General features: G+C 32.1%; 2 protein-coding genes across 3 annotated transcripts in view; one reads left to right on the forward strand and one right to left on the reverse strand.

Annotated features, from left to right (window-relative positions):
• The window catches only part of LOC148621164 (FMRFamide receptor-like), a 46,377-nt gene extending 27,804 nt beyond the window's left edge, over positions 1-18,573 (forward strand). Inside the window, exons 1-2 of one of the 2 annotated variants that reach the window (XM_088575259.1) lie at positions 2,578-2,689; positions 16,870-18,573. In XM_088575259.1, the coding sequence (XP_088431385.1) occupies positions 17,025-18,440 (1,416 nt within the window). In that variant the 5' untranslated portion in view covers positions 2,578-2,689; positions 16,870-17,024 and the 3' untranslated portion in view covers positions 18,441-18,573. Of the gene's footprint in view, positions 1-2,577; positions 2,690-16,869 lie in introns of those variants that run through there. The other variant, XM_088575258.1, reaches the window with a different exon arrangement.
• The window catches only part of LOC148621163 (focadhesin-like), a 270,468-nt gene that overhangs the window by 213,938 nt on the left and 29,749 nt on the right, over positions 1-26,781 (reverse strand). The gene's annotated exons all lie outside the window — the stretch shown is intronic.

The raw sequence follows: 26,781 nt of genomic DNA on the forward strand, positions 1-26,781 counted from the left end.
CACGAGACAAATACTTGTTTAGCATGCCTATTCATTTAATTTGCTAGAAATAGAAAAATCAAGGCCTGAAGTCTGAAGATGGTCTTTGTAATTCTCTATATTTTTATTTACATCTTATGGCTATATCATGAAGGATTAATGACTAATCCTTTGGCAATCATGATATAAGCCATGATAATTTGCTCAGAAGTGGATCCAGGGATGCGAATGGTAGACATACACCCCACCTAAAATTGGGAAACAAATTTGTTTGCATGAAATCTTGATTTTTTTGCAAATTCTACCCCAACCCCAAATTTTCTTGCCAGGCATTTAAACGTAATACTATTTATGCCCTCTAATCTGAAATGTTGGATCTGTCCTACGTAATATTAAAAGAACAGCTATGTATGCCTTCAATTTTTCGACAGTTCATTTTCAAACCCGTTACAATTATATCCATCACTCCAAAATGAAATCAACAGCACAAATACATCAGTCGATAGTCATTAAAAATGCTGATATAAATTGCTTTAAAAAACATTATCGCAGAAGTCGGGAGTTGACTATAAAGCTAGACAAAACAGATCATTAGGAAGTCAGACCAGGGAAATTAACAACTGTAGTAACCCATTATTTCTCAAGAAAAAGTAATGACCAGGAATTAGTGAAATTTATCTCCTTACTGAAAACTCTAAATGGTGTCACGTTAATGACAAATGAATATAGATACCTAGTATATTAGGATGTATGAATTTGATTAACATTTTTTAACAGTGACATTGTTATCCGTAACGACTACTACTAAATCTAATTATCCATATTATACATACTACAACGAAACTTGCATGCAAGAAGTGTGGAAAGGTTGACAGTTTAATTCACAGCATCGTCACACTAAAACTGGACCAACTTCTAATCAAATGTGGTTATAACACCAAGGAAAGAGTTAAAATTGGTTAAAACTAGTACTGTAAAAACACGGATTTTTGTAGTAGATAATTTTTGCAGACTCTTCATGTCAATTAAACATACTCTTTGGTATTATTATATAGATAGCAGTGATTTACCAAATGTTCCCAGTGTAAAAATTTTCGGTAGTTCACACTGTGAAAGAAATTCAGTAATTTCACTCTTGCACTTTCTCCAACAAAAACATCAATTCACAAAATTTAAAATTTGTGTTGAAAATACCAACAAATGGAGGAAATCTATATAATAAATAGGATTTTAAATGTTTATTGTAAAGAAACAAAACATTGCGGTAATCACTTGTGCCAAGAACGAATTAAGATTCCACACACCCGTTAAATCAAGGCGTTCTTTGGCACCTGTGATCATATTTTGGTTATTCACTCTTTCCAATTAATTATCCTACTACTAACTTACGCAGTTTTTAAAATAACTAATAATTATTTTATTTCATATCGGTGAAAACTCCAATTTTCTAATTAGATAAAAGGTGGTCATATGTCATTCTGAATTCCACTGTAGAATCTCCATCAGTCAATACCACAAAGAAAATCAGACCAGAAAACCGGTCATTATCAGAACATTTCACAACAATGGCCAGCTGGGGATTTAGAGTTACACCCCTTTATTAAAATGCAGTTGCAATTCAGACGTGCATGTGACAAAGTCACACCTCTTGAAGTTAATTATATGTACAACAACAAAAATCAAGGATATGGTTCTTTAATGAAATAAAGATAAAGTGGTTGATTTTCTGGTCAATATCGTGATATTTAGACTGTCCACAGGACAGTGGTATTGACTGCGACAGCAATAATAACCTTGCCTGCTGCTTGGTCATTATCGTTTGTCACTGTAACGTTCTCCCGTGGGATTTCAAATACTGTAAACCGTGAAATTTTTTGCTGCAGATTCGGAATGCAAAAATTAAACTGTTACAACTATTTTTATTTATTTTATAACAGTACAATTTGATGAAGAATCGTGAATTTAAAACTGCACCAAAGCAGATTTATAGCAGAAACCGTGAAAAAAAGATGGCACGAAAATTTCCCGGTTTACAATATCCTTGAAAAATGATTACTTTTCTGCTCTAGCCTTTGTGGATCCAAAGTATATATTGTTACTACTCATACAATGCTGTTGTAATTCCAATGATCAAATGTCCATGTAATGGAATAGGGGTAAACTTAAACTCCACTGAAATTAACTCCTTGGTCGTCTCAAGATGGACTTTTTGTCTTGAATATGGGAGGGTTATGGGTTTGATTCTGAACTGCATGATTTTAAAAGTGATAGTCACTGCTCCAATCTCCATCGAGTATGAGGCGTATCAGAGATAAATGAAATGACTGGTTGTCTTTTGATATGGTGAGATAGCACAAAAAAAATATGTCTCGGCATGTTGGACAAGGACAAAGCAGATGTTTCAATATAAAATGTTATATGCTAGCTACTATATGTGTGTAACAATACTAAGTACATAAAGTCACTGGAAAATCAGGAAGTGCCATTTAAGAATAAATGAAAAGTAGAAAATCTGTCAGTCTTAACTAATTACTACACTGAGTGAACAAGGAAGTAAATCAGAGTTTAAAAAAATAATGGCATTAAATAACACTTATATCCAGACAATAAAGCCAAGCTCTTTGTCTGACCAGTAACATATGGTGACATAATGGACGGATTATTTGATAACACTGACAGCTTGACTAATAGTATATACCACTGAAATAATGTAAGTTCAAAATGGATTACTATATATCAAATCAGTTGGTTACAATATCCGGGCTTATAATTTAATGTCACTGTCTTCACTATGATGGCTGTTTTTTATAAAGCTTTTAATAATGGTATTTTCATCAGTCATGGACCTCTTTGGTACATCTCTAATTACTAGTCTATAAATTCATAGTGGAACCTGTCTAAAAGAACACTGAATAATCCAATAACTTGTCTAAACCAGATACTTTTTTAAGTCCCTTTACATCCATTTGAGGAGGTGGACATAGGGTAAGGGACATTACTTTTGAAATCAGTGATATATTTGTATCATATCAATTTCACCAGTATATCAAGCTTTCATTTGAACCAGAAAGAAGTCAATTCAAGTTACTTTGATGCTTACATGAGATTGATGTCAAATAGTGAATACAAACGTTCTAATGATTTGTAAGAGTTGTGTCCCTTATCCAAGGCCTACCTCCTTAAATGTTTAAATAAAACAATCATCTATCTAAATTGAACACAACATACAGTCCAAAAGAGGTTTGGTTTAGACTATAAATAACACCTGTACTGAAGGTAGTATTAGCATTACAGGACTCCAAAAAAGCTGAACATAACAGTTCACAGTCTGATTTTTAAGGTTTTTTCATCACTATTAAAATTCATAAAATAATTGACAGTTCCAAATTCTGTTTCATAATTCTGTCTAAATTCTCTATTTTCAATCTCAATTTAGACACCCACAATACTGAAGCTTAGACAAATTAAACAACTTTCTACAGCCTTCTTTAATTGTGAATTCCAATTTAAAGAGTTTTTGCTCAAAACAAATTCATTCCTACTGGGAAAAATATAGTATTTTAAGGAATATTTCATTACTCCTATACTTTACACAAAACAGACACTTCAATGACAAGATGATTTGAGTCATAATTAATAGCTTTTGTTCCACCATTCTCTATATGCTATTGCAAAAAAGTCTGATTACTAGAATTAAAGAGCACCTTCTGGGTTTTGCATAATTGCAGCTTGAGTATAAAGAATACATTAATAAAAATGTAAGAAGACTTTGGATTTGAAAAAAGCCATTTATAAAAATAACAACATAAAAATAACAGATAAAAGGGTAAACCCAAATTTGTTGTAAAAATAGATTAAAAAATTATAAGTGCAACAGAGTGATAGAAGACAAAATATATTTCTTTCCTTTTTTAGAATTATAGTAAGCATAGCAAAAATAACAGGAAAATTCATGGGTTGTATAAATAGAAATTTTTCATAAGTACATGTTAAAGTGGAAGAAGAGAAAATAATTTGAGAGTATGGATTTAGAATTACAGTGAATATAGCTCACAAATGAATGTCTTCGCCTACTCACCCATGTACACCTACCTCACTGACTGAGTCAATAGCAACAGTTCGTGTTACAATTCACGGAAACCCCAAATCCATCTAGTTCAAAATTTTAAATACCAGGTGAAAAAGTCTAGCAAACTGACCAAAAGGGGGAAGGATGGATAGATATTTCACTTCATTTTTTTTTCATTTGTTAATATACGGTACTCAGAACTATTGAATCAAGATAATACAATGTTAACAAAAATACCAAACTCATAATCATATATCAGGATAGGAAATGAACTGGTAAAACTCAAAATGAAACAGAAAAATGAAATCTGCATTCTTGACTTGATGAAGGCATTTCAAAATGAAATGGTCAATTAAACTAGGTCTTTATGGCTAATGTAACTAAACCCTCTATTACCATAGTTTACATTAGAGTTCTAGTGTTAGTTTTTGTTACCAGATCAAACAGAGGCTCCTGGCTTTTGGTAGGTAGGTATGGAAAATATTTTTCCCCCAAAGTTCACAGGATTCTGTAAAAATTGAAAAAATGTTGTCAGGGAATGGCAATAAAATTATTTGGGTAAGGGCAATTTTTATGCGTAGGTAAGGTAAGGGGAAACAAACTTTGATTTTGATTTTGGCCATATCGTGGTATGAAACTGTGAAAAAATTATACGCACAAACATATTCATTTGACAGAATCAGCAAAATTTAATACCTTCACAGTCTTTGTTCCCTTGTAACAGAATAATCTGTGATATAACCTTGATAAGGACAGAGAAAGTCTATAAGGAGCCTTAGTTGGGTGACAAAATCACAATGCAGACTAGTCTGACGAAAATTCTTAAGTAAGATACACCCACCCACCACCCCCCCCCCCCAAAAAAAAAATTATAGAGAAAAAAATAGTACAGTTCATTTTTTGTTGTAAAGATCTGGTTTTATGGACAGAAACCACTGATATTGTAGATATATATCAATAAAATGAATTTAAATTTGACATTAATTGTAAAGGTATAAGATGGCCTAACAAATCATGAACCAAACTCCAAAATTATAAGGGAATGCAACTCGGCACAATGGCATTTTTTGAAAATCTTGGTATTTAGTGCAGGCTTTGGCACTATCTCTAATCTTTCTAACTCCAATCACAGTTTTCTATCATGTCATTCAATTATTTCATGATGTACATCAATCATTTGACACTCAAGATGAAAATGGACCTTAAGATATGCTTAATGGCATTAATCTTTCTTAAAATAAACTGAAGAAGCTCTAACTATTTCCGTAACAGTAAACTCAAACCATGAAACTCCAAACTGGAATCAGCTAGAAGTCAAATTTAAAACTCTTTAAAACCAGAATTTCATAGCCAATATCAATAAATTGAGTTCTTTTCTTGTAATGAAAGACAAATAAAAACTTTCAATAACAACCACCTCAAATTTGCTGAGTCATACAGCTCAAGTTTTATGTGGAGAAATTTATTTGTAAACCATAATGAAATTCTATAACAAGACTCATACATGTCTGGACAAGCATTGCCCTCACATATTTGTCAGCACATGAGTATCTTCAGTATGTATTAAAACACTAAGCATACCAGTATTAAACAAATGTGATAAAACTGATATAAACACTATACAAAGTTTCTGTAACAAAGTTACAGATTACAAAAAGTTAGACACTTACGTACCCTGGACAATATCAAGAGATGAAAAATGGTCAAAAGTGCAACATGATAAAACTGTAGAAAAACACTTGCCAAATTTCTCCATAGTAGGACATATACATCTTCTATATGAATATATTTATATATATTAGTTACAGATTACACATAGTAGGTACTCTCCACAACATAAAGAGATGAAAAATGGCTGAGTTCAACATGCAAAAAATGTCAAATTTTCCACAACAGAGATGCAAATCTTAAAGAAAGAAGGTATAAAAAGATGTGCAAAGTTTCTATATAAATTGAATAAATACTTTTTGAGTTACAGATGATACATAACAGGAAGGACAAATGAATGAGGCAGGTTAAAATTTACCATAATAAAATAAAGACTAAGGATAAACCTGAACAAAAATTATGTCAGCCATTATAATAAATAAGTAGGTGTAACAAAATTGGCCAAAAAATACTGCAAACATGCTATTGTTTACAAAGTACTATATTTCACCATTTTCGGGGGACACTAATCACCATATTCAGGGGAGACAAATAAGTATCATCAAAATTAGGCTTTTTTCTAGAAACAAAATTTTCTCACAAATGGGGAGAGGATTTCAACCACCATGCAGGTCCACCACTGATCTCCAACTCTCAAACCATATGACATTACTTTCATGATGTTTCATAAAAGTTCATAGCCATTTGTACATTGTTCAACAGTCAATGCAAGCTGCAAAACTAAGACACAAAAAACAAGCCTCAATAACAGTCTTCTTTATTGAAAAAAACAAGGAAGATAAATTGAGTGGAATACATAAGTACTTATATCATTACATAACCATTCACCAGAAAAAAATTGGTAATCCTTTACTTGGTAAAATATTTTGCTGTATGACATTTAAATAAAAGGGGATCAGGGAGAGATTATTCAATGTTCAATTTTTTTTTCCTGACATTTGGTCTCATCTGAATGCAGTGTGTGGGTTACATAATATCAAATTTCATTTTAATTTATTAATTGATAGGTTTTCGTCAAACATCTGAAATTGAAAGTTTCCTGAAGCTTCATGAATTATTCTCAAGTTATCAATTTCCAGGGATGTGATTGGTCAAAGTTATATATAAAGAAAGAATCAACACATAAATCAGGGCACAGCCACTACAATAGCTCAAGGTCTCACATCTCTCAAAAAATGTAATGGTGACAATTGACCTCTGACCCAATGACCTAAAAAAAAAAACAGGTTTCTTTGTTGTATTTTGAAAATTTCATGAAGTACATCATAGCAAAGTTAAAAGGCTGAACCAAATTTCAGACAGAAAGACAGGAGGAAAATTCCAAATTTCAATAGATCCCTGTCTAATCAAAGCAGATGACAGTAATTTTTGCATGAATTTAAATGGTCATTTTTCATCTTGTAGAAATTCAGTTACTAGGACTTCTTACAAGGATGAACTAAAGAATACCTCACCAGTGATAAATAGGTTACAGTTAAACCTGTGTAAGCCACCCTTTGAATTCAGCAATAACCTGTCGTAAAAAGACTATGATTAAAATATCCTATGCAAAAACTTAATTCATAGAAAATTTCATAATTTTAAGACAGGTTTGACTGAATACAGTGTAGTCAGACCAAGATGCAATGCATTATGGTATATACTATTTCAGCATACATTGTTGTGGAATTCTAGTTCATATGTACTCAAGACAGAAATTAATTCATGTTGTCATGTTAAAGTTCCCAGTAGAATTTCAACTTAATGTTTCCTAAGTAATGAAATTACTCCAACAAAAGGACAGTGTTTTTTTTAAATTAAATGTCAAAAACAAGTCTGTTTAGCTTTGATGCAAAAGAGTCAACCAAACATGGATTTGTTGAGGTGCTGCCTGCGCCTGTCGTAGTGGATTTAGAAAACTAATTGTTTTAACTTTTCAAGCAACTACTAATTACCTGTAGTAGGAGCAAATATCATAGTTTGTCAAAATGCTAAAAATGCTATTGTGTGGAGTTTTACATTACAAATTTGTTTAAAAAAAAAAATTGTTTACATTCTGTAATTTTTCCCAAAGTGCATTGTATCTGTTCTATTAATCTTGAACTTTGCAATTCTTAACACTTCATATACAGAAACGTTTATTTAAACCATTAATTAAAAGTGGGCAAACCAGGATGACACCCTTCAGAACTGCAACTGGTATTGCAATTCTTGCAATGCAAATCAGTAATTCATTTCACAAAAAGTCGCAAGTGTAAAATTTTGTAGTAAGATATATTATCACAATGGTTTTTTTTTTCTGTTGTGACATCATTACTTACAACAAATTTTATAATTAACCACTTTTTTTGTCAATTATAGAACAAGGAAATCAAAACTTAAGTAACAGTCTTTATAAGAATCATTCAAAATCTGAAAAATGTGATATACCCTAAAAAAGGCTACATATTTTTATTTTTGTAATTAAGTTGTTTTATGGGTCTATACTATGAAATGTGTAATTATTCATTCAAATCTGTCTGCTCTTAGGAGATAATTCGCATTGAAAATCCAGTAGATTCTATTGTATTTGAGTGTCATTTACAGAGTTATCTCCCTTAATTTTGAAATCTACAGAGTATTCTATACAATTTTTATCTCCTAAGAGCATGGGTTATATAAAAAACCACATGTTAATTTCTGTTTACTATGACATTTCAAACAAAATATCAAAAATAAAAATATGTAGGCTTTTTACCCATGAATCACATTTTGCATGATCCTTAGCTGGAGTGCTACTGAACTTGTATAAATATATAAATACTGGAATATAAAAATTAATACTCCACCCACCATTTAAGGTACTTTTACAATAACACATCAATGACATGGGTGCAATAAGTTCATGAATTATTGCCCTAAATTACCAGTAAAAATACTAATGTAGTAACTATATTTTTAAAATGGTGACCTTAGATAGCAGTTAAACTACTGAGTTCTATTCTTGTCATTTTGAGGAATTTTTTTTCCCCGTTCAAATTATTCTAAGGTTTTTCATAATTGTATTGTCTGATATTAAAGGAGACTAAACCATGATAAGAGGACTTCAACTTTTACTCAAATGGTAAAAGTGGAAATTGCTTTCCAAATAGCAATCTGGTAAACTTGGAATACTTTTATGTCTCAGTTCCTACGTCAGACAATTACGTCTTTTTAGTAAACATCCGAGGATAAGTATTTTTCAATCATTTTCTTAGTGTGTCGTTTCAACTCTAAGTGGGTTATATTAAAGCCTACTTGAATATCAATAATATGGGATCGTCATAAAACTTACAGTACATCATATTTAGTGGGAGGACTACAATCAAATCCTTCATCCTAGAATTTTACCTTCATAAAACTTTCCTAAATTTTTTTCTTTTATACTCTTTGCAATTTTATTCTGATCAATTTCAACTTATTGAATTTGTAAACCATAAAACATGGTGATCCAAATATATCACCCAGTCATTATGGGGGGTATTTCAATCAAATTTGGGTTTAAGCTATATGCCGAAGGCTGGATAGCAATTTCCATCAGCAACTTATTTTTTTTTTTTTTGGTCAGGCATGTATATACCCTTTAGTATACTGCAGTTTTTAAGTCTGTCCTTTAATGGTGACATCATAACATAAGCAATTCCATTTCATTACACGAGACCAAAGAAAATTCTTGTTCAAACTTAGATAGTTCCTTTAATTTGATATACTTTGACAAATATGGTGAAAAGATCAAAACAATACATTAGGTTCAAGGAAAACTCCCACTGTTGAAATAAATACCATTCCATCTGAAAAGCATTAGTACTTCAATTTAAGATGTTGGTTTTTTTTTTCTCCGAAAACATACACAAAAGTTTAAGAATCAATTTAGTTCAGATGAGAAAATGAATCATCTTGTAAATGCAATTTCGAATTAATTTTATTTTTTTACCAGAACCATGCACAATAAGTATTTAGTGTAAGAAAAATAAAGTCTCTTTGTAAGGTGAATGATTCAACTAAATGATTTTTTTTACAGCAAAAACAATAATGATGTTCAGTGGATAGAAGTGAATTGCTTCTGATATTACTAACTGGAGAATTGAGATTTTAACTTTCTACTAGACATAGAGTTAAATACCTTGAATTATTAGAAAGTTTAAATCAGGTGGTTTTCATTTAACCAAAGAAAGACCAAATCTAACCATTGAACATCACCTTTGAATGCACTGTAACACACACCACAGTAAAACAAGAGAAAATTTATCTGGTATTCCAACTGATGGCCTCTGCAGATAAATTTCATTTTGAAAGTGGGAAATGCTGTAACTTTTTCATACTAAGCTAAGCTATGATTATTTTTAGCATAAACAATGTGAAATATATTGGTTTGACCTATTTTGTATGGTCCACAACATTGTGTTCAAATCTGAAAAGGTTTGGTCTCATAATTCAGAAACCAAAATTGTCACAGACAGACAGACAGATAGACAAACTGACACAGAGACAAAAGAAAATCAGAATTAACTAAATACATACCAACTCATTTGAAGAGAGTACACGTAAATAGTATTAATAAACAAAATCAACTCTTTTCTTAAGGAGGTCAGTGATATGTTTGTATTATATTCAATTTCACTAAATCCTCTCAAGCTTTTGTTTGAAGCAGAATAAAATGAATTCAAGTTAATTAGATGCTTACATCAGATTGATGTAAAATGCTGAATACAAACATTCCAATGATTTTTAAGAGTTGTGTCCCTTGCCCTAGGTCTACCTCCTTAATAAGAGTCACTCACATTCTGAAGACTTTATGCAAAGTACAGTAATTAGAGATTGAACATATATATTCAGTGTGGTTCTCCCTCCCTCAAATTAGTTGAGATACATTACCTCATTTTTTATAAGACCATTGGTCATTCTTTACAATCCTGCAGATTTATCGGTTGAAGGAAAAGACCACACTGACAATTAAACAAGTGAAAAACTATTCGGAAATATCTCCAGACAAGAACTAGACCCCAGACTCAGAACTAATTATTGCCATAAATCAAGATGCCTTAGCTTAAACGACCACAAGTAGAGCAACGAAATATCTAATTCATCAAAATGAAAGTAATCCCTTGTGAAGCAATGAAGGTTTAATTCCTAATACAACTACAAACGTGATGATACTTCGGTATTAGCAGATCATGTTGCTTACATTTTCAGTTGGTCAGAATATGTAATGTGAAATTTGGTATGATCTGGTTAGTAAAGTGGTAATCCTAGGCAAGCATGATGTTTTATCTCCTGTTTATTGTATATATATTTATTTCTCACAGCTGGTATTTAAATATGCATGTGACATTTTAACCACTGGATAGTGATAAAATTTTTGAGTGATATTTCCTGGCATATTACATTTTCCTAGTTTTCTACAGATTTCATGAGAGAAATCAAATCTCTTTCAGACTATTTACTTCTTCACTCTCTACGGTAAAATGAAGATTTGAACATGCTCACTACACCTGGCATGTTGAAATAATTTAAACCACTCATTACTGAAGGAGAATTTTCAGTCATATTATGGATGTTCTAGGTTCTAGTTCAGACAGGTTGTGGTTTGTGCAAGTTTAGACATGTAGTAGATTGTACAGGTTCTAGTTCAGATATATTATGGATTGAATAGGTTCTAGTTGACAGGTTGTAGATTGTACAGGTTAAAGTTAACACAGGTTGTGGAAACGATAGATTATACAGGTTTTGGTTCAGACAACAAGTTGTGGATTGAACCAATTTTATTTCAGAGAGAGTGATTTGTACAGGCTCTATTTCGGACAGGCTTTGGATTGTACAGATTTTAGTTCAGACAGGTAATGGATTATTAAAATTTCACTTCAGACACTTTACATAATCCAGGTTTCATTTCAGACATACAAGTGATTAATCAGGTTTTAATTCAGCATGGTTATGGATTATTCAGGTCTTAATTCAGAATTTTTATGGATTTAAACAAATTTAGTTTAGAAAATATTTCACAGTTCGGTTTAATTCATGACCAGCCTGTTCATACCATATTCTTCACCCATTCAAGATAAAAGAGGAAATAGACATAGCTGAGCAATAAAACATTGATACCAAAATTAATTAGCATTTACAAACTTGAAAGAGAAACTTACTGGAAATCATTTTTCAATTAAACAGACAAATTAATTTGCATATGAATTAGATGACTTCGATCAATAAACACCAACGCTTAAAACTTCAAAGCGTTCATCATTAAACATACACCTTTACAGGATATAAAAATAACAATTTTCATATTGACCCCCAATTGAGTTAACCATATCATTAATGTCACCTTGGCAGGTTAATTTCCGTATAAGACAAGATTTTGCGTCAATTAAGGCAATGACTGAAGTCATTAAAGATATTCTTGCTGTTTGTTTATGCTTAATATACAGCAGATAGTTAACTTGATTACTTATAGATTTTATATAGTAAAGCACTGTTATTGGGAAAAAAGCTTTTTGCTATGAGAGAATAGTAAGCTTGATGTTAAGCCTGTCGAAGTGAGAGAAATACTCAACTTTGGCAGAAATTCATATAAATTCTTACAATTTAATCTGGAAACTGGCTGCCACATTTATTGAAAGTACCAGTATAGCATTGCATATCCCTGAGCGAGTGTACATCAAAACATGGAGGTATAAAAATATGGTGAATTTTCTTCTTGCCTTTCTACAAACTAATGTTTTGTCAAAAGATATGAACAATGACTATCAAATAGAACAATCATAGCACCATATGATGACAAACTTTTTCTCAAGAAAATTTTACATTATAACAAAAAAATGTTCCAATGGAAAGATTGGTTTGATGAGTGCAAAAGGAAAGTGAAAGTAGAGAAAATGGCTATTTATAATTCAAGACTACTTTTCTGATCGATCTTCATCGACTCGCCCTACTTTTTTTTTTTGGGGGGGGGGGATTAGTTTTTCACATGTCCTTAGAAATGCTACATAAGTATAAGTTTCATTGAATCAATTTACATATTTTTAAACAATCCTAAAAAATATGCACTTCACTATAGAAGTCAAAGGCAATATTAATGCAATACTGAAATTTGTATCACAATTGCATGTCCAAATAAAATGCTTAGCAGGGTGTAGCCTGATTCAGGGTGACACAGTCTCAGTTCATAAAACACAATATTGTCATGACAAAAAAACCATCAGAAAAAAAATCAGTTGTTTTATTTCAGTCAATTCTGATCACTTAAAATATCAAAAAAAAACAAAATAGATTACTGGTAGACTAACCTCAAGGTCAATGTGACATTGCATTATGCAGCTTTATTAGTCACTTCAGAAAAATGGATCCAGGTTTTCCTTTGTAAAACCCAAGCCCATTGGACTCCCATAGGTGTATAACATCCAATTAGAATCCTTGATATTTTCATTTCTTTTAGCTTAAATGAAACAAGAAAAATGTGTCTAGAACATAGTCATACCTGATGATCATACATAAGTAATTAACTTAGATATGAACATTCTATCATTTCATGGGTATTTAAATCTAAGTTTAATACAGAGTTAGATCATTTGGTCAATTAAATCAGTTATCTACCCAAGGAATTTCATCGTGTGATTGTTATCTAATGAAAGGGAAGACCAACTCTATTTCATGAAGTTTACTATATCACTAGCTGTAAAACTATCAGTTTAGGAACAAGTTAAGTAGAGGTGTGACTAAGAAAAAAATCCTGACCAAGGTATCCCCTATAAAGCTAAAAAAATCAACAAGTGGTCCGTGCAGATTTTCCCACCGACCCAAACCTGAACCCCTCCTCTCTCGCTCAAAACTTTGCTCTGCATTGTATTAACATCCATCAGACCAATATATTGAAAGTTTTGATGTCACAATACAATTTCACTGTTCTATCAGAACTAAAGATAAATTTAACACTTTTTACTTTTTTTGTAAAATAAACAACAGATCAAATAAAATGGTATAATGTACAGTAAGCAGACATCAACCATTTCAATAATTAAGCAAATTTGACTACAACTCTGCACAATAATAAAAGATAGAAAACCCTAGAGAACTCATTAATCTATAATTCAAAGCGTGACAAATTATTTTAATTAAATGAGTCCCAATACTTTTGGGATCTTCTTTTTCTTCTCCAATTGATGGTATTACCTTGTAAGGGACTTCTTCCTATTTAAGAATCAGGCAGTTGGTGAAACATTTATTTGACTACTTGAGCCATTAAAAGCAAGACATTAGGACAAAACTTCTACATCATTATGGAATAAAGAGTCATAATATCATTAAAATGGACTTCAAATGACTTTTTCTAAGGGCAAATAACTCTACCAAAAGCTTTAATTTTCGAACATTCTAATGAAACATTTCCGAAAATACCCAGTGATGCAGAGATCTTTTCAAATGTTCAAATAGTGAAACTCTATTGTCAAATTGACTGGTTTTTGACAAGAATGTTTCACATTTGCCATTTTGATTGATCCTTACAGAGACCTGTTACTAAATTGCTTTGTTTCACACAGCCTGAACAATGAAAAAAAAAATTAATACCTTAACTAAGCAAGATAACCAATACTTGAAGACTGTAGGTTCAAGCAAGATCAACACAATTCTGATTACTTTTATTCCATTATCTGTGATTAAAATTCTAAATTCTAAATATGTTTTAGACCAAAGGCTCATTAAAATTAAGTACTTTTCCATCTAAGAATCAGGCAAGATGTGTATAAGGTGTGGTACAGAAGGAAAACACACAGAGATTTTATTGCATTAACCAAGTATTTATACAAGATAACCTCCAGAAATAACCATCAAAGTGTTTGTAAAATTTGCCTTTTTAAGATATTGATAGGTCAAATTTAGTTGAAATGCACTATGGAAAAATGGTGGGAAGATTTTCCCACACTTTTTCCTTTTATAAGCAGTCAAAAATATCTACCTCACAGCACTTCTGGATAAATTTAAATAGCTTTTCAGTTGTTTTCTAGATGTATTAAATATATCTGTGGCAAAAAAAGACCGAATTGAGAAACATGAGGTGTCACCCATTGCCTGATTCTTACACAGAATGGTACTTAACAACTTATACATTTGTCACATGAAACAATTTTGTAGAATGAATAAGATATCCAAATACCAATCTGTGCTTGTAGGTGTCAATCCTTAAAAAAGTTGTTTTTTTTTCTTCTTTTTTTATTTTGCAATGCTTCATGTTATTTGCATGTTTGATCATTCTAAAAGAAGTAAATTTGGCATTGAGTGCACACCTAATTTGATTTTGTTTTTGTTTCAAATTGACTGAAATATGTTCCAATGTAATATATTGTGTTGATGTAATGAACTAATCTGTTTTATTACAGCCCATACAATAATGTTATTCAGGGAAGAGTTGGTTTTCCCTTGATTAAATGATAATCACCTGATGAATTGCCTTAAACACTTCATAAGGAAATTTCAACTTTCCATCATTTCATAGGAATTTGAATCTGTGTCTAATAGAAAGTATCCAGTTAAGTAGAACTCCATGTAAGAATCATGCAAAATGTGATTCATGGTTGGAAAGCCCACATATTTTTATTTTTGATATTTTGTTTAAAATTTCATAGTAAACAGAAAGTAACACGAGGCCATTAATATAACCCTTGTTCTTAAGAGATTAAAATCATATAGAATGTACTGTAGATTTTAAAATTAAGGGAGATAACTCTGTAAATGACACTAAAATACAATAGAAACTATTGGACTTTTAATGTGGATTATCTACAGAGAGCAGATAGATTGGCATGAATAATTATACATTTCATCACATAGACCTATAAAGCAACTTAATAAAAATATGTCACCTTTTTGAGGTGTATTACATTTTACAAAATTTGCATGATTCTTACGAAGACTGCTACTTAACTACCGGAGGTAGATCAAGAGGTAAAAAATAAATCACCCCTTGAACATTATCATTGAATTTGCTGTAAGTTTGTATGAACTGTTGAAAAGCATCATAATTAATGATTCAATGTTGATTATATCTGTGGTATATCTGCAAAACCAAATGCTAAATGAACTTAAACATGTAATAGACATTGCCACAAAATACTTAATGATTTTATTCATATTTCGATGCAGCCCACTAAGACAATATCATATTCTTTTGAGACAATACAGATTAACAGGAAAGAAAAAGGTCAAAGTCTTTAAAAATAACATTTATACAACAGGATGAAGAAAACATTAATGCCATCAATCAGTTGGCAAAATTAAAAGAAGATTTAAGCAGGTAGACCTAGGGTAAGGGTCACAACTCTTACAAATCATTGGAACATTTGTCTTAAGCATTTTACATCAATCTCATTTAAGCATTTAAGCAAAGTAGCTAGGACTGACTTCATTCTGTTTCAAATGAAAGCCTGATAGGCTTTGGTGAAATTGATATTGATACAAACATATCACTGATTTCAAGAGTTATTCCCCTTACCCTAGGTTTACCTCCTTAAAGAAACTAAAGGATTTGAGGAATTTGATTTCTTGATTTTCATGAAATCTGTTTGTCAAGGGCCAGCAAGACCATTTGACCCTTGCCTTTTGTTGTGAAAATTATTAGTACCCACACTTTAAATCTTGCCATACTGGACTGTTTGACATATCTGATACAAAGATCTTATGAAAGTATGGAACTACATAATTGAAAGGGTAATAACGAATCTGTGGTACTGAACTGTTTCATCAAAGTGCAGAACTAAGTACTGGGTTTAAAAAGCAGAAAGTAAACACAGTTTTCATTTCTCATTTCATGAAGAACAAAAATGAAAAATCAAAGCAATGGAAATATGCTTAATAAATAATACTAATATAGAATGGATCAATAAATAAACAATATGTTCTTTCAGCATTAATAACGCATACGTGTTTGTTTTTCTGTCACATACGTTTTTGAAATTTTCTGCATGAACACTTCACATTGCCTTAGAGGTTACAATTATTTAAATACTTATATGATCTAGGAGATGATTTACAGATTTAAAGAGGATTACTGAATCTTCCTCTCAGAACACTTTTGTGTAAAATCCTATGCTGAATAAAACACCTTCGAATTTCATTTAAAATAATTATTCCACCTGACTTATGTGTCTTCATTACATTTTCAGGGAAGAGTCATGCGAATCTTTTATGCAGAACTTCACTCAACGATTATTATTGAACCTAAAGAGACTTCATTATCATCACAATAACTTCAAAGAAGTTTGCATATTGGAGTTACCTTACCAGCCTGTAATAGTAGTTTCCGAGAGAACCCATTCAGATGCAAGTAGTTGACATGGAAACGGAGAATACCCCATTTGGGTTTGTAATTTCCAATAAAACAGACTGGAATCCGTCCTTAGTGGCAGATCAATCGCATAAACTGGAAGTGACAACAACACTGGTTCAGGCAGCTGCAAACCAAGAATCGGAAAACCACCTAATCGAGTCAAGCCATTTAGAGTTATACATGAACGGGTTTCTAGCCATTGTGGTTATTGTTCTTGGCCTAATAGGCAACAGCTTAACAGTGATTGTATTGACACGACGAACAATGCATTCATCCACAAATTGTTACTTGACTGCACTAGCAATATGGGATGCCATGGTGCTTTTTGGGACATTCTTTCTGATGGTTCTGCCTCAACTCTCTATTGGATTTCAAGGATATGTATTTCCGTACATAGTAAAATACATCTATCCCTTTGCCTTGATTGCGCAGACTGCAACTCTCTGGTTAACAGTGTCATTTACTGTGGAAAGATATATTGCAGTCTGTCATCCACTGAAGGCTGCCAGGATGTGTACAATCGCTCGAGCAAGGATGGTTATCGCTTTCGTGTCACTGACATCGTTTTTATTCAACCTAAACCGTTGGTTTGATTACAAGATTGTAAGTCGTCCAAACAATACAACGAATACAACAGACCTATCATACGATTTTACTGATTTTGGAAAGGATCGTGTGTATCGTCAGGTGTATTTCTTGTGGCTATATTTACTGATTATGTTCTTCATACCTCTTTCTTCGCTTGCTGTTTTAAACACATTTCTAATATTTGCAGTGAAACGTTCTCAACAGCAGCGAAAGGATATGAATGTGCGTCAGTCCCGTGAAAACAATGTTACAATTATGTTAGTTTCGGTTGTTATGGTTTTCATGATCTGCCAACTACCGGCACTTATATACAATGTAGCATTTGCCGTCAATGGATTTGTAGTTCATGTTTATGGATGGCAAATACTGTCGACCATAAGGAATTTCATGGTTACATTTAACAGTGCAATAAATTTCATTCTGTACTGTGCATTTGGTCAAAAATTTCGGCGAACATTTATCCGAACTTTCTGCAGGTGTATACCTCGAGGAGAGGACTTCAATTCACTAACATATCCAAACTCCACAGCAATAGCATCAACAGCTGTACGAAACAAATGTCGTGTTTTCAAAGGAAAGAAAGGACTACATTATCAAATGGCAGATTTATCGTGTACACATAACACATTATTGTCAAAGTACACCACTCAACATTCCAGAACAGATTTACTTCCTCTGCCCAAAGTAATTCGTCCAAAATACGAAAATGGTCGATGTCGGAATAGACAGTTTGATTATAGGAACAGTATAAAAGAGGAATCAGAACTTTGTGATATGATAAAAACACCTAATTCTAGTTGTCCACCCTCACCGATTTAAAAACTCAAATGACTTCACAAATTGTAAGGCTCAAGAAAACAAAATTCAAATATATATTGTTATCAAAGTGTTTATATCATTATCTTAATATTTGGGCTTAAGAAAGTACTCTGCTGACAGAGAAAAAAGACAGAAATCTACAACTGGAAGTATTCAGTACACCATAAATACAAGAATGGTAATGGTAAAACCCTAAACAAAATAAATATAATTCTGTTTTAAAAAGTAAAAAAAAATGTGTGTGAAAAGAACTGTTTTCGAAAAAAAAAAATACAACTCTGAGAGACCTCAACTAGTAGTAGATGCTTCTGCACGTAAAAGGTTGATTACTTCCCTTTGGAAGCCTCCTACAATAATCATCAAAGTTTACTGTCATCAACATCGGATGGCTTAACTTTATAAGAAGTTTCATCAAAATACATTGAAAAGTTTAAAAGGTATACGGTCAGACCAAGCAAAAGATAGATAAAATGATTCCTCTCAAAAAAATTTTACATGGTACTGTATAGAAGGAAATTTATGCAAGGTTAAAATTTTCACTATAATGGTGAGGCTAGTGAAATCACAAAAAAAAAAACAGAGGTTCTCAAAGAGCCTGAATCTCTTACCTAGCAGACCATGACCTATTAACTAAGTAAAGGTATCATGCTTTGTTACCATATTTGACAAAAGATTGCTGAAAAAGAGCATATACTGATGAATGCTATAAGTTCAACTGACTACTTACGGCACTGTAAAATATTTGCCATGCCTTTAAAGTGTTTTTAGAACCTCTAGAAAGAATTAGGGCAGTGATCCCTCTATGCCCTATTATTACACTGGGTCTGGGCATCAGCCCAGTATACATTTGCTGAAGAACATAAAACGAAATTAAACCATGGCTATACAACATTTTCATAATCACTGTTCAACTCAGGAGACCATGTTTATTATACAGCCAAATATTGTTGAAATCAAAGCAAATATAAAATTAGCAAGAAAATAGCTGCCACTTTAAAAATGACCAGCTAGAAACAAACTTGTTATCATCATTCAACTTAGAACACAATGTTTCCTAAAGAAACCAAAAATCATTGGAATCTGAGCAACTGGTGAAAATGGTCGCAAAATGGCAGCCATTTTCAAAATGGCCACCTAAAAAATAATTTCAATACTGCCAGTCAACTCAGAATATCAAGTTTATCATATGAGTAGCTTTCGTCATTATTCTTATATAGTTGAGAGAAAAAAAAACAACTTGAGAAAGTGATGCCCCCGCATTTAACCTTCATACACCTATATCATAAACCATAATTGTGAAAAGGACTTTGTCAGACGTCTTATTGTGTCTGTGAGACACAAATGATGCCCCCATATGTGGTTTTGAGTAGAACTCAGCAGAGCTGAACAAAACTTAAACCCAATCTGTAACTAATCATGACAGACTCACATACCAAAAGCCAGTCAAATATTTTCAAGTATTTACACAAAAAAAAGTGAATAGTCAAAAAAAAAAGAAAAGAGAGAAAAAAAAACGGTATTCACATATTCTATTATTTCAATACAATTTTTAAAGTGCAGGGCCCATTATTTTGGTAAAACTCAGCATAGAAGAATGAAACTTATACTCGATTTGTAACTAGTCATGACAGACTCATATACCAAAAAGCAGTTCAGTATCTTCAAGGGTATACAAAAAAAGTGTGGAAAACTGTTATTTCCATGGAATTTTTTAAGTCCAGGGCCCATGATTTTGGTAAAACTCAGCGTAGCAGAACGAAACTTTAACTCCATCTGTAACTAACCATGAAAGACTCACGTAAAAAAATCAGTTCAATATCTTCAAGGATTTTTAAAAAACAAGCGGAAAACCTATGGGACGGACAGAATTATGGACGGAATTAGACAGACAGAATTACAGACGGGTGGAATTACAGACGGACGAAATTACGGACAGATGGACAGGGGTAAAACAATATGCCCCCCAACTTATTGTTGTGGAGGCATAAAAATCAAACCAAACAGTATTTGAGATATATGCAAAAAACTACTGTCTAACCCTTATATTCTATTTTTAGTTATGACAGCCATGTTTTGTTTTTTTTCAGATAAAAAATCCAAATAATCATTTTGTGTAGGATACCCTAAGAAACAATTATCCTAAGTTTCATCCAAATCCATTCAGTAGTTTCAGAGGAGAAGGTGAAAAATTACTAATGATGACCACAGATGACAATGGTGACAGATGCCAAACGATGGCAATAGCTCACATGGCCTTTGGCCAGGTAAGCTAAAAAGACAAAGCAAATTATTGCAAAGCCTATACAAAAGGAAGCAGTAAATAGATCACTGCAAGAAGATAATAGGACAAAAACATAAAAAAAATAAAAAATAACAACATTTTTCAAAGATACTGCTTGGTAACATCAAAAAACGGCAACAGATATGCATCTTAAGCTTCTTTGAACTTTTCAATCAAAAATGTGAAAGAGAGAATACAAGACCACTAAGTAAACAATATATTAAGTGGTTTGCAATTTGCTAAGAAATTAAATAAAGTACTTTGTGTCTACAAAGAAAACTTATCATATAAACCGATGGGCCCATCTTGGCAATAATGGGTTTCCTTTATACAGTAAATGGAATAATAAAGGAATAGCACTGATCGGAAGAATAAACTGTCTCAATAAAGCTTTTATATTTGTATTAGCAAGTCTTTAGTTACTTACAATCCTATACAAGTTTAAGTGACAAAAGGGCTGGCTTACTTTGGAGTTTTTAGTCTCCACACAAGAGATATATTGTTTAGGCGGAGACAAAGCTCCAATGCAAATGCACAAGAGATATGTTCTTTAGGGTAGTCCAGCCTCAAATGCCGGAATCTCCTTTAAAATGATGGGGAAATCGTAGATATATGGTAATGATGCCAAATTTTATACATGGACAAATTTGGAATAAATTGTATTTTGCTTTTGAGAATGACCTAAATATTAAAGGAGCATCAGCATAGAACATGAATTGTTCAGAAAGCGACGTCATAGTTCAAAGGGTCCCTGAAAAAGTAGATATTGATATTCAGTTTCTTTATTTCCGTTGTAACAAGGAACCCAGACCTTGTTGAACTGATTTTTAGGTGTGTTTAATCATGTAATATTTTTTCCTTGGTAGCCAGATTTTAAAGGGGGAGGGCTGTGATGCACCTGTCCCAAGTCAGGAATTTCTGGCCTATGTATGTCTTGTTCTGTTTTCACCTTTAGTTTATTTTTATGTTACTTGAGTATAGAAGGACAACTTTTTCACTGTACTTGTGTATAATTATGTTTTGGGACCAGCTGCAACCTGCCATAAGGTATGAGGGTTTCCTCATCGTTCACTGAAGATCGATGGGTGGCCTTGGGTGGACATTTTCATCCAGGTGGGGTTGTTGTCACTTTGATATATACACCATACCTATTCTCGTTATATTTCTGTGATGACCAAATCATATCAACTTCTCAGATAAACAATTTGTACTACTAGTTTTATTGAACTGCTATCATATTAGAGAACTGCTTTGGGAAAAGAAGATGGACAGAATTAGCAGATTTAGAACAATGAAAGGACCAGTTTTAGGACTAAGTCTGCTATTAGGAATCAGACAGATTCATGATATTGGATATTATCAAAATACAGCAAGTTATATAGAAATTTTGGTGGGAAAATTGGTCACCATGGCAACAACTTTTGACATCTCAAAATTTAGACTTGTTTATTATTGTACCAAACTGTATATGAATCTGAGCATTCTGAAATTTTGGCAGGAAAATTTGTAGCCATGAATGTAGTATTATAGTTAATTTCAGGGAATAGAGTGGCATGGTCTTCCTTTTAATGTCCATTACTTGATGAAATGTCTATGGTAGATAACTGAACAATTTAAAAGTTTGATGGCAAGTTTAAATCTCTTTGACAGTACTGTCCAGTTACTGTCATTTTGAAATATTGTCTGACCTACAGACATGTCAGACCAAAATTCAGTGGGTAAGTCGGTAGTTTCTGAAGATTTTGACTGCTTATATAGGAGAAAGTTTATTCTGGGTTTCGTTCAAGTTGGAAATCTATTTCATAAATCTAGTCCATCAGGTAATAGTCATTTATTCAAGGGAAAACCAACCACATTTCCTGAAGTTAACTATATTACTCGCTATAATTCAAATAAGACCTACAAATTTTTCCCTCCAGTCACTACAGGTAGGAAATAATCAAACTCCATTCTGCATTTTGTTCAAATGACCTTTTCAGTTCCTTACAGTTTTTGCCTTAAATAATGCTTTTAATTTACATACACGAAAGCTGAAGTTTGATTGGTCATTAAGAGAACTTCTCAGGCCACTTTGGTCTAACTTGTTCTTTTGATTGTGCCCTGTTACAAGTTATTGCTTTCAATTTAAATGAAACTACATTTTGTACCCAGGACATGTAATTACTTGCTACTATTATATCAGAAGAAGTTCTCTTCCTCTAAAATATATTTTCCTTTCGTCCTGCTCTAAAATCTTTTTCAGTAAGTCTTCCTCTAAAAGCTACTAAAGTTGGGCTTCCCCTAAAAGCTTTTAAACATGGTCACCCTCAACTATTTTTCTTTGATCTTTCTCTAAAACTGAAAGCCTATTTCATTGGTTTCTAACTTGCTTAAGGGATGATACCTGTATCATGATGATCATTAGGAAACTTATGACTTAAGTATCAGTCTTTGTAAATATCAGGCAACAGATGACTCATGTGTGTCAAAAACCCAACAAATTCACACTTATTTCTTGTTCACAATTAGTTACTGATCACATAAACAATCTAAGTTTTTTCATTTGCCTGTTGCACTTTTGAGAAAATATATATATATATTAGTACTTTACAAGAGTTATCGAACTTGATTTGATTTGATTCGGTTCACTGAAAAAGCATTGTTTGTGGGTTTTTTCTACACCACGATTCACCTCTACCTTAGGCAGTGTCAGAATTTTAAACGGACTGATACTAAATATCTAACACATAAATCCTGTGCAAAATTTGGCATCCAATTTGAACCAAACATCACAAGAAACAATTTTGCATTTTACAGAATATAGAAGTGCATCAGAACTGTCAATTAATTTTTCCCAAGTGTTTCTACCAGTAATTAGAAAAAAACCTATAGTTATAGTTTAGATATAGTTTCATTATGATTACAATCCTAATTTGACTTAATCAAATTCATTTCCTTACATCTTAAAGCCATCTGAGAGGGAGTTCCACAATTATAATCTTCTGTAGAATGAACTATTAATTTTAAGCGGATGAATGCATTTCATGTTCCCAGAAGAGATTACATTGTACATAAATCACTAAATGTTCTTCTTATACAATTAAGAGGATTTCTGCAGACTACCATCATGACATTCAAGGCAAGTCTCTGCAGTTATTCTTGTAAGAGATTGAATCTAGTCAAATCTTAAAGACACTGATTCCTACTATGAACATTGGTAATAGCCTTGCTAATTTTAAGAAGGAAGTTTGCAATCATGCGACCATTTAAGAAGTCTTTTTTTTTAGGACAAAAGCCCATTCTGTTAAAAGGTACTGTAAATTCAAATGTGTAACCATCCTTTCAGGCACAAATACCCAGGGATGATTTTACAAGGTCTGCAAACAAATCAGAAATTGGCAAAATCAGAAGTAAATATACGGTTAAATCCAGATTTGAAATAGTGGAAATCCGGTAAAAAGCAGGAAAATAAATCATCCCTGAAAACCTGATACCAAATACTTCTGCAAAAATGTTTCTGACATACTTTACAGCGAATAAAATAGTTAACTTCAGGTAATTGAGATGGTCATCTAATGATCTGATACTGAACACTTGACCTTTTTTTTATTCCATAGGTATTTTAATGAGTGTCTGATTGGAAGTTTAAATCACCTTGTCAATTGTCCAGGTATTTCATTAGGTAATTATCTTTCAATTAAGAGATAACCAATTCAATTCTCTGATACTAACTGTAAAGGAGTATGTTCTGAAAATATCAAAATCAGTCCAAGAAACTAAGATGTGACAAATAAATTTAAAAATTGCACGATTCACCAGTTGAATATGTGCCTTCTTTAAAAACAAAGTGAAAATTCTTGAAAACTGTAGAAACAAAGATTTGTCCCCCCTTTAGATTAATCATGACAACACAGCTTGTTTTTTTTTTCTGAAAATTAGTTTTCAGAAAGTATTATAGCTTTAAAATAGGCAAAAAGAAAAATTTCAAATGGTACGTTGAAACTTCGTCAATATAATAGGCCTAAAACTAGTGTCAGTGAATTTATTCCTTTAAGTTTGGAATACAGAACATGTTTTAGAGATATTTAATCGGAATTTTTAGTGCTTTTTTCTATTAATGAAGTAAGGAAAATCCAAAGTTTGTGTACAATAAAAACTTTTCTATATAATTCATCATGTCATTCATCTATCCTTTAAAAAATCCTACGGATCATGTGATCAAACTTTCATTTAAGTTCATCTGAATATAGCTGAAATATTGCTGCTCGGACATTAAACCCAAACAAACAACCAAACAAAATTCATTTAAGTAGCACTCCAGCTAAGAATCATGTAAATATGATTCATGGGTAAAAAGCCTACATATTTTTATTTTTGATATATTGTTTGAAATATCATAGGTAACAGATATTAATATGTGGTTTTTCATATAACATGTGCTCTTAGAAGATAAAAATTATATAGAATGCTGTGTAGATTTCAAAATAAGGGAGATAACTCTGTAAATGGCACTCGCACAATTCATAGTATAGACCCATAAAACAACTTAATTACAAAAATAAAAATATGTAGCTTTTCTTGTAGTGTATCACATTTTTCAGATTTTGCATGATTCTTACAAAGAAAGCTACTTAAAACATCTAAAAATCACTATGTTAAATACCATTTTACATTTCAGTACCAAATGTCTTTGTTAACTAAGTGTGATCTCCCATACATACAGATCATAATACAATCACTGCTTTGACATTTATTATTGTTTTTTTTTTTTTTTCACCAAAGACACCTTTCTCACCATTAGAAAAAAAATCTTGTGACTGATGGGGTATAAAGCAAGCACACAATACATTATTTAAATGACTTAATACGGTCCTATAAAGATGTATCTGTATCATTTGATATAATGTAAAATTCAAGTCCCATGCAGGAAATTGACATAAATTAGCAACGAAAAATGCTTACATCATAAAGCCCATCTATATAACCCTCATACAAAATATAAAATGAATCCATCCAGCAAGATTTTTTTTAGGTCGGAATGACGATGGACTGAGGTGAGAAAAAAACATCAACCATTGTTCAAACTCAAAATACTCCTGGCTCAAATGGCGATAAATGTTCAAGGTAAAAACCCTCATGTTGGATTATTTCCCTTTAATCATGCTTTATCTTCCTATAAAATTTTTTCTTGCTGCTCAGATGTTAAACCCCAATCAATCAATACAATTTTATCAAAAGCGGTTGAGCCTTTTAGGAGTTCCACTACAAATGTGAACAAATGAATGGACATATGGACAGACAGAGAGGGTTATTCCTATATACCCCTAAATCTTCAGTCTGAAATGTGATATTGATGGGTCCTTATTGAAGATCTGGGATTTCTTTCATGACTGGAACAATTGTGGAGACAAAACAATTTCTCTCGCAAATGTAAGACATTTCAGAAATTCATCTGGGAGTAAAAGTATTTCTCCTGTAAAACCCTGTGTTTTATTGACATCCTACATATAGTCAAGGGGTTATCGTCATCATTTCCCACAAATGTCATTGCAACACTACATAGCAAAATTATATGTGACATAGCTAGTGTCTTTAATTTGATATGATACAAATTATACGACAAGTAAAACAAGAGCCTGTGATCTTAAATCGTTCATCTCAACTTAAAGAAACATTTATGGAATAATTCTTTCTCTAATCTTTTCATCGGTGTGAAATAATTCTCACATAATTTTTTTACAGCGGTAGATTTTTCCATTTACACTGCACACACTTATTGCATGTAGACTCTGTATGAACTGCATAGAGGCACAGGTCAGTGCCTTGTTTTAACTTAAAAACAACTTATTGAGTTGACATAAAGTGTCTGATGACAATAAACAACCATGGATGACAAATAACCTACCAGAATAATAATTTCTTCTTAATTTGAAACAGTATCATACAAATTATTAGCAAAGGAAAATAAGGAAACAATAAATGCCTATGAAAATAATTTCTCATACTCTGAAACATCTCATGCTTTCAAAGACACGTGTATATGGTCACTTTACAGAATCTGTGAAAATTAGCAACTATCAA

The sequence above is a fragment of the Perna viridis genome, chromosome 3 (assembly GCF_037379345.1).
Source record: "Perna viridis isolate PV_CMFRI_1.1 ecotype Kerala chromosome 3, ASM3737934v1, whole genome shotgun sequence".
NCBI classification, from domain to species: Eukaryota; Metazoa; Mollusca; class Bivalvia; order Mytilida; family Mytilidae; genus Perna; species Perna viridis.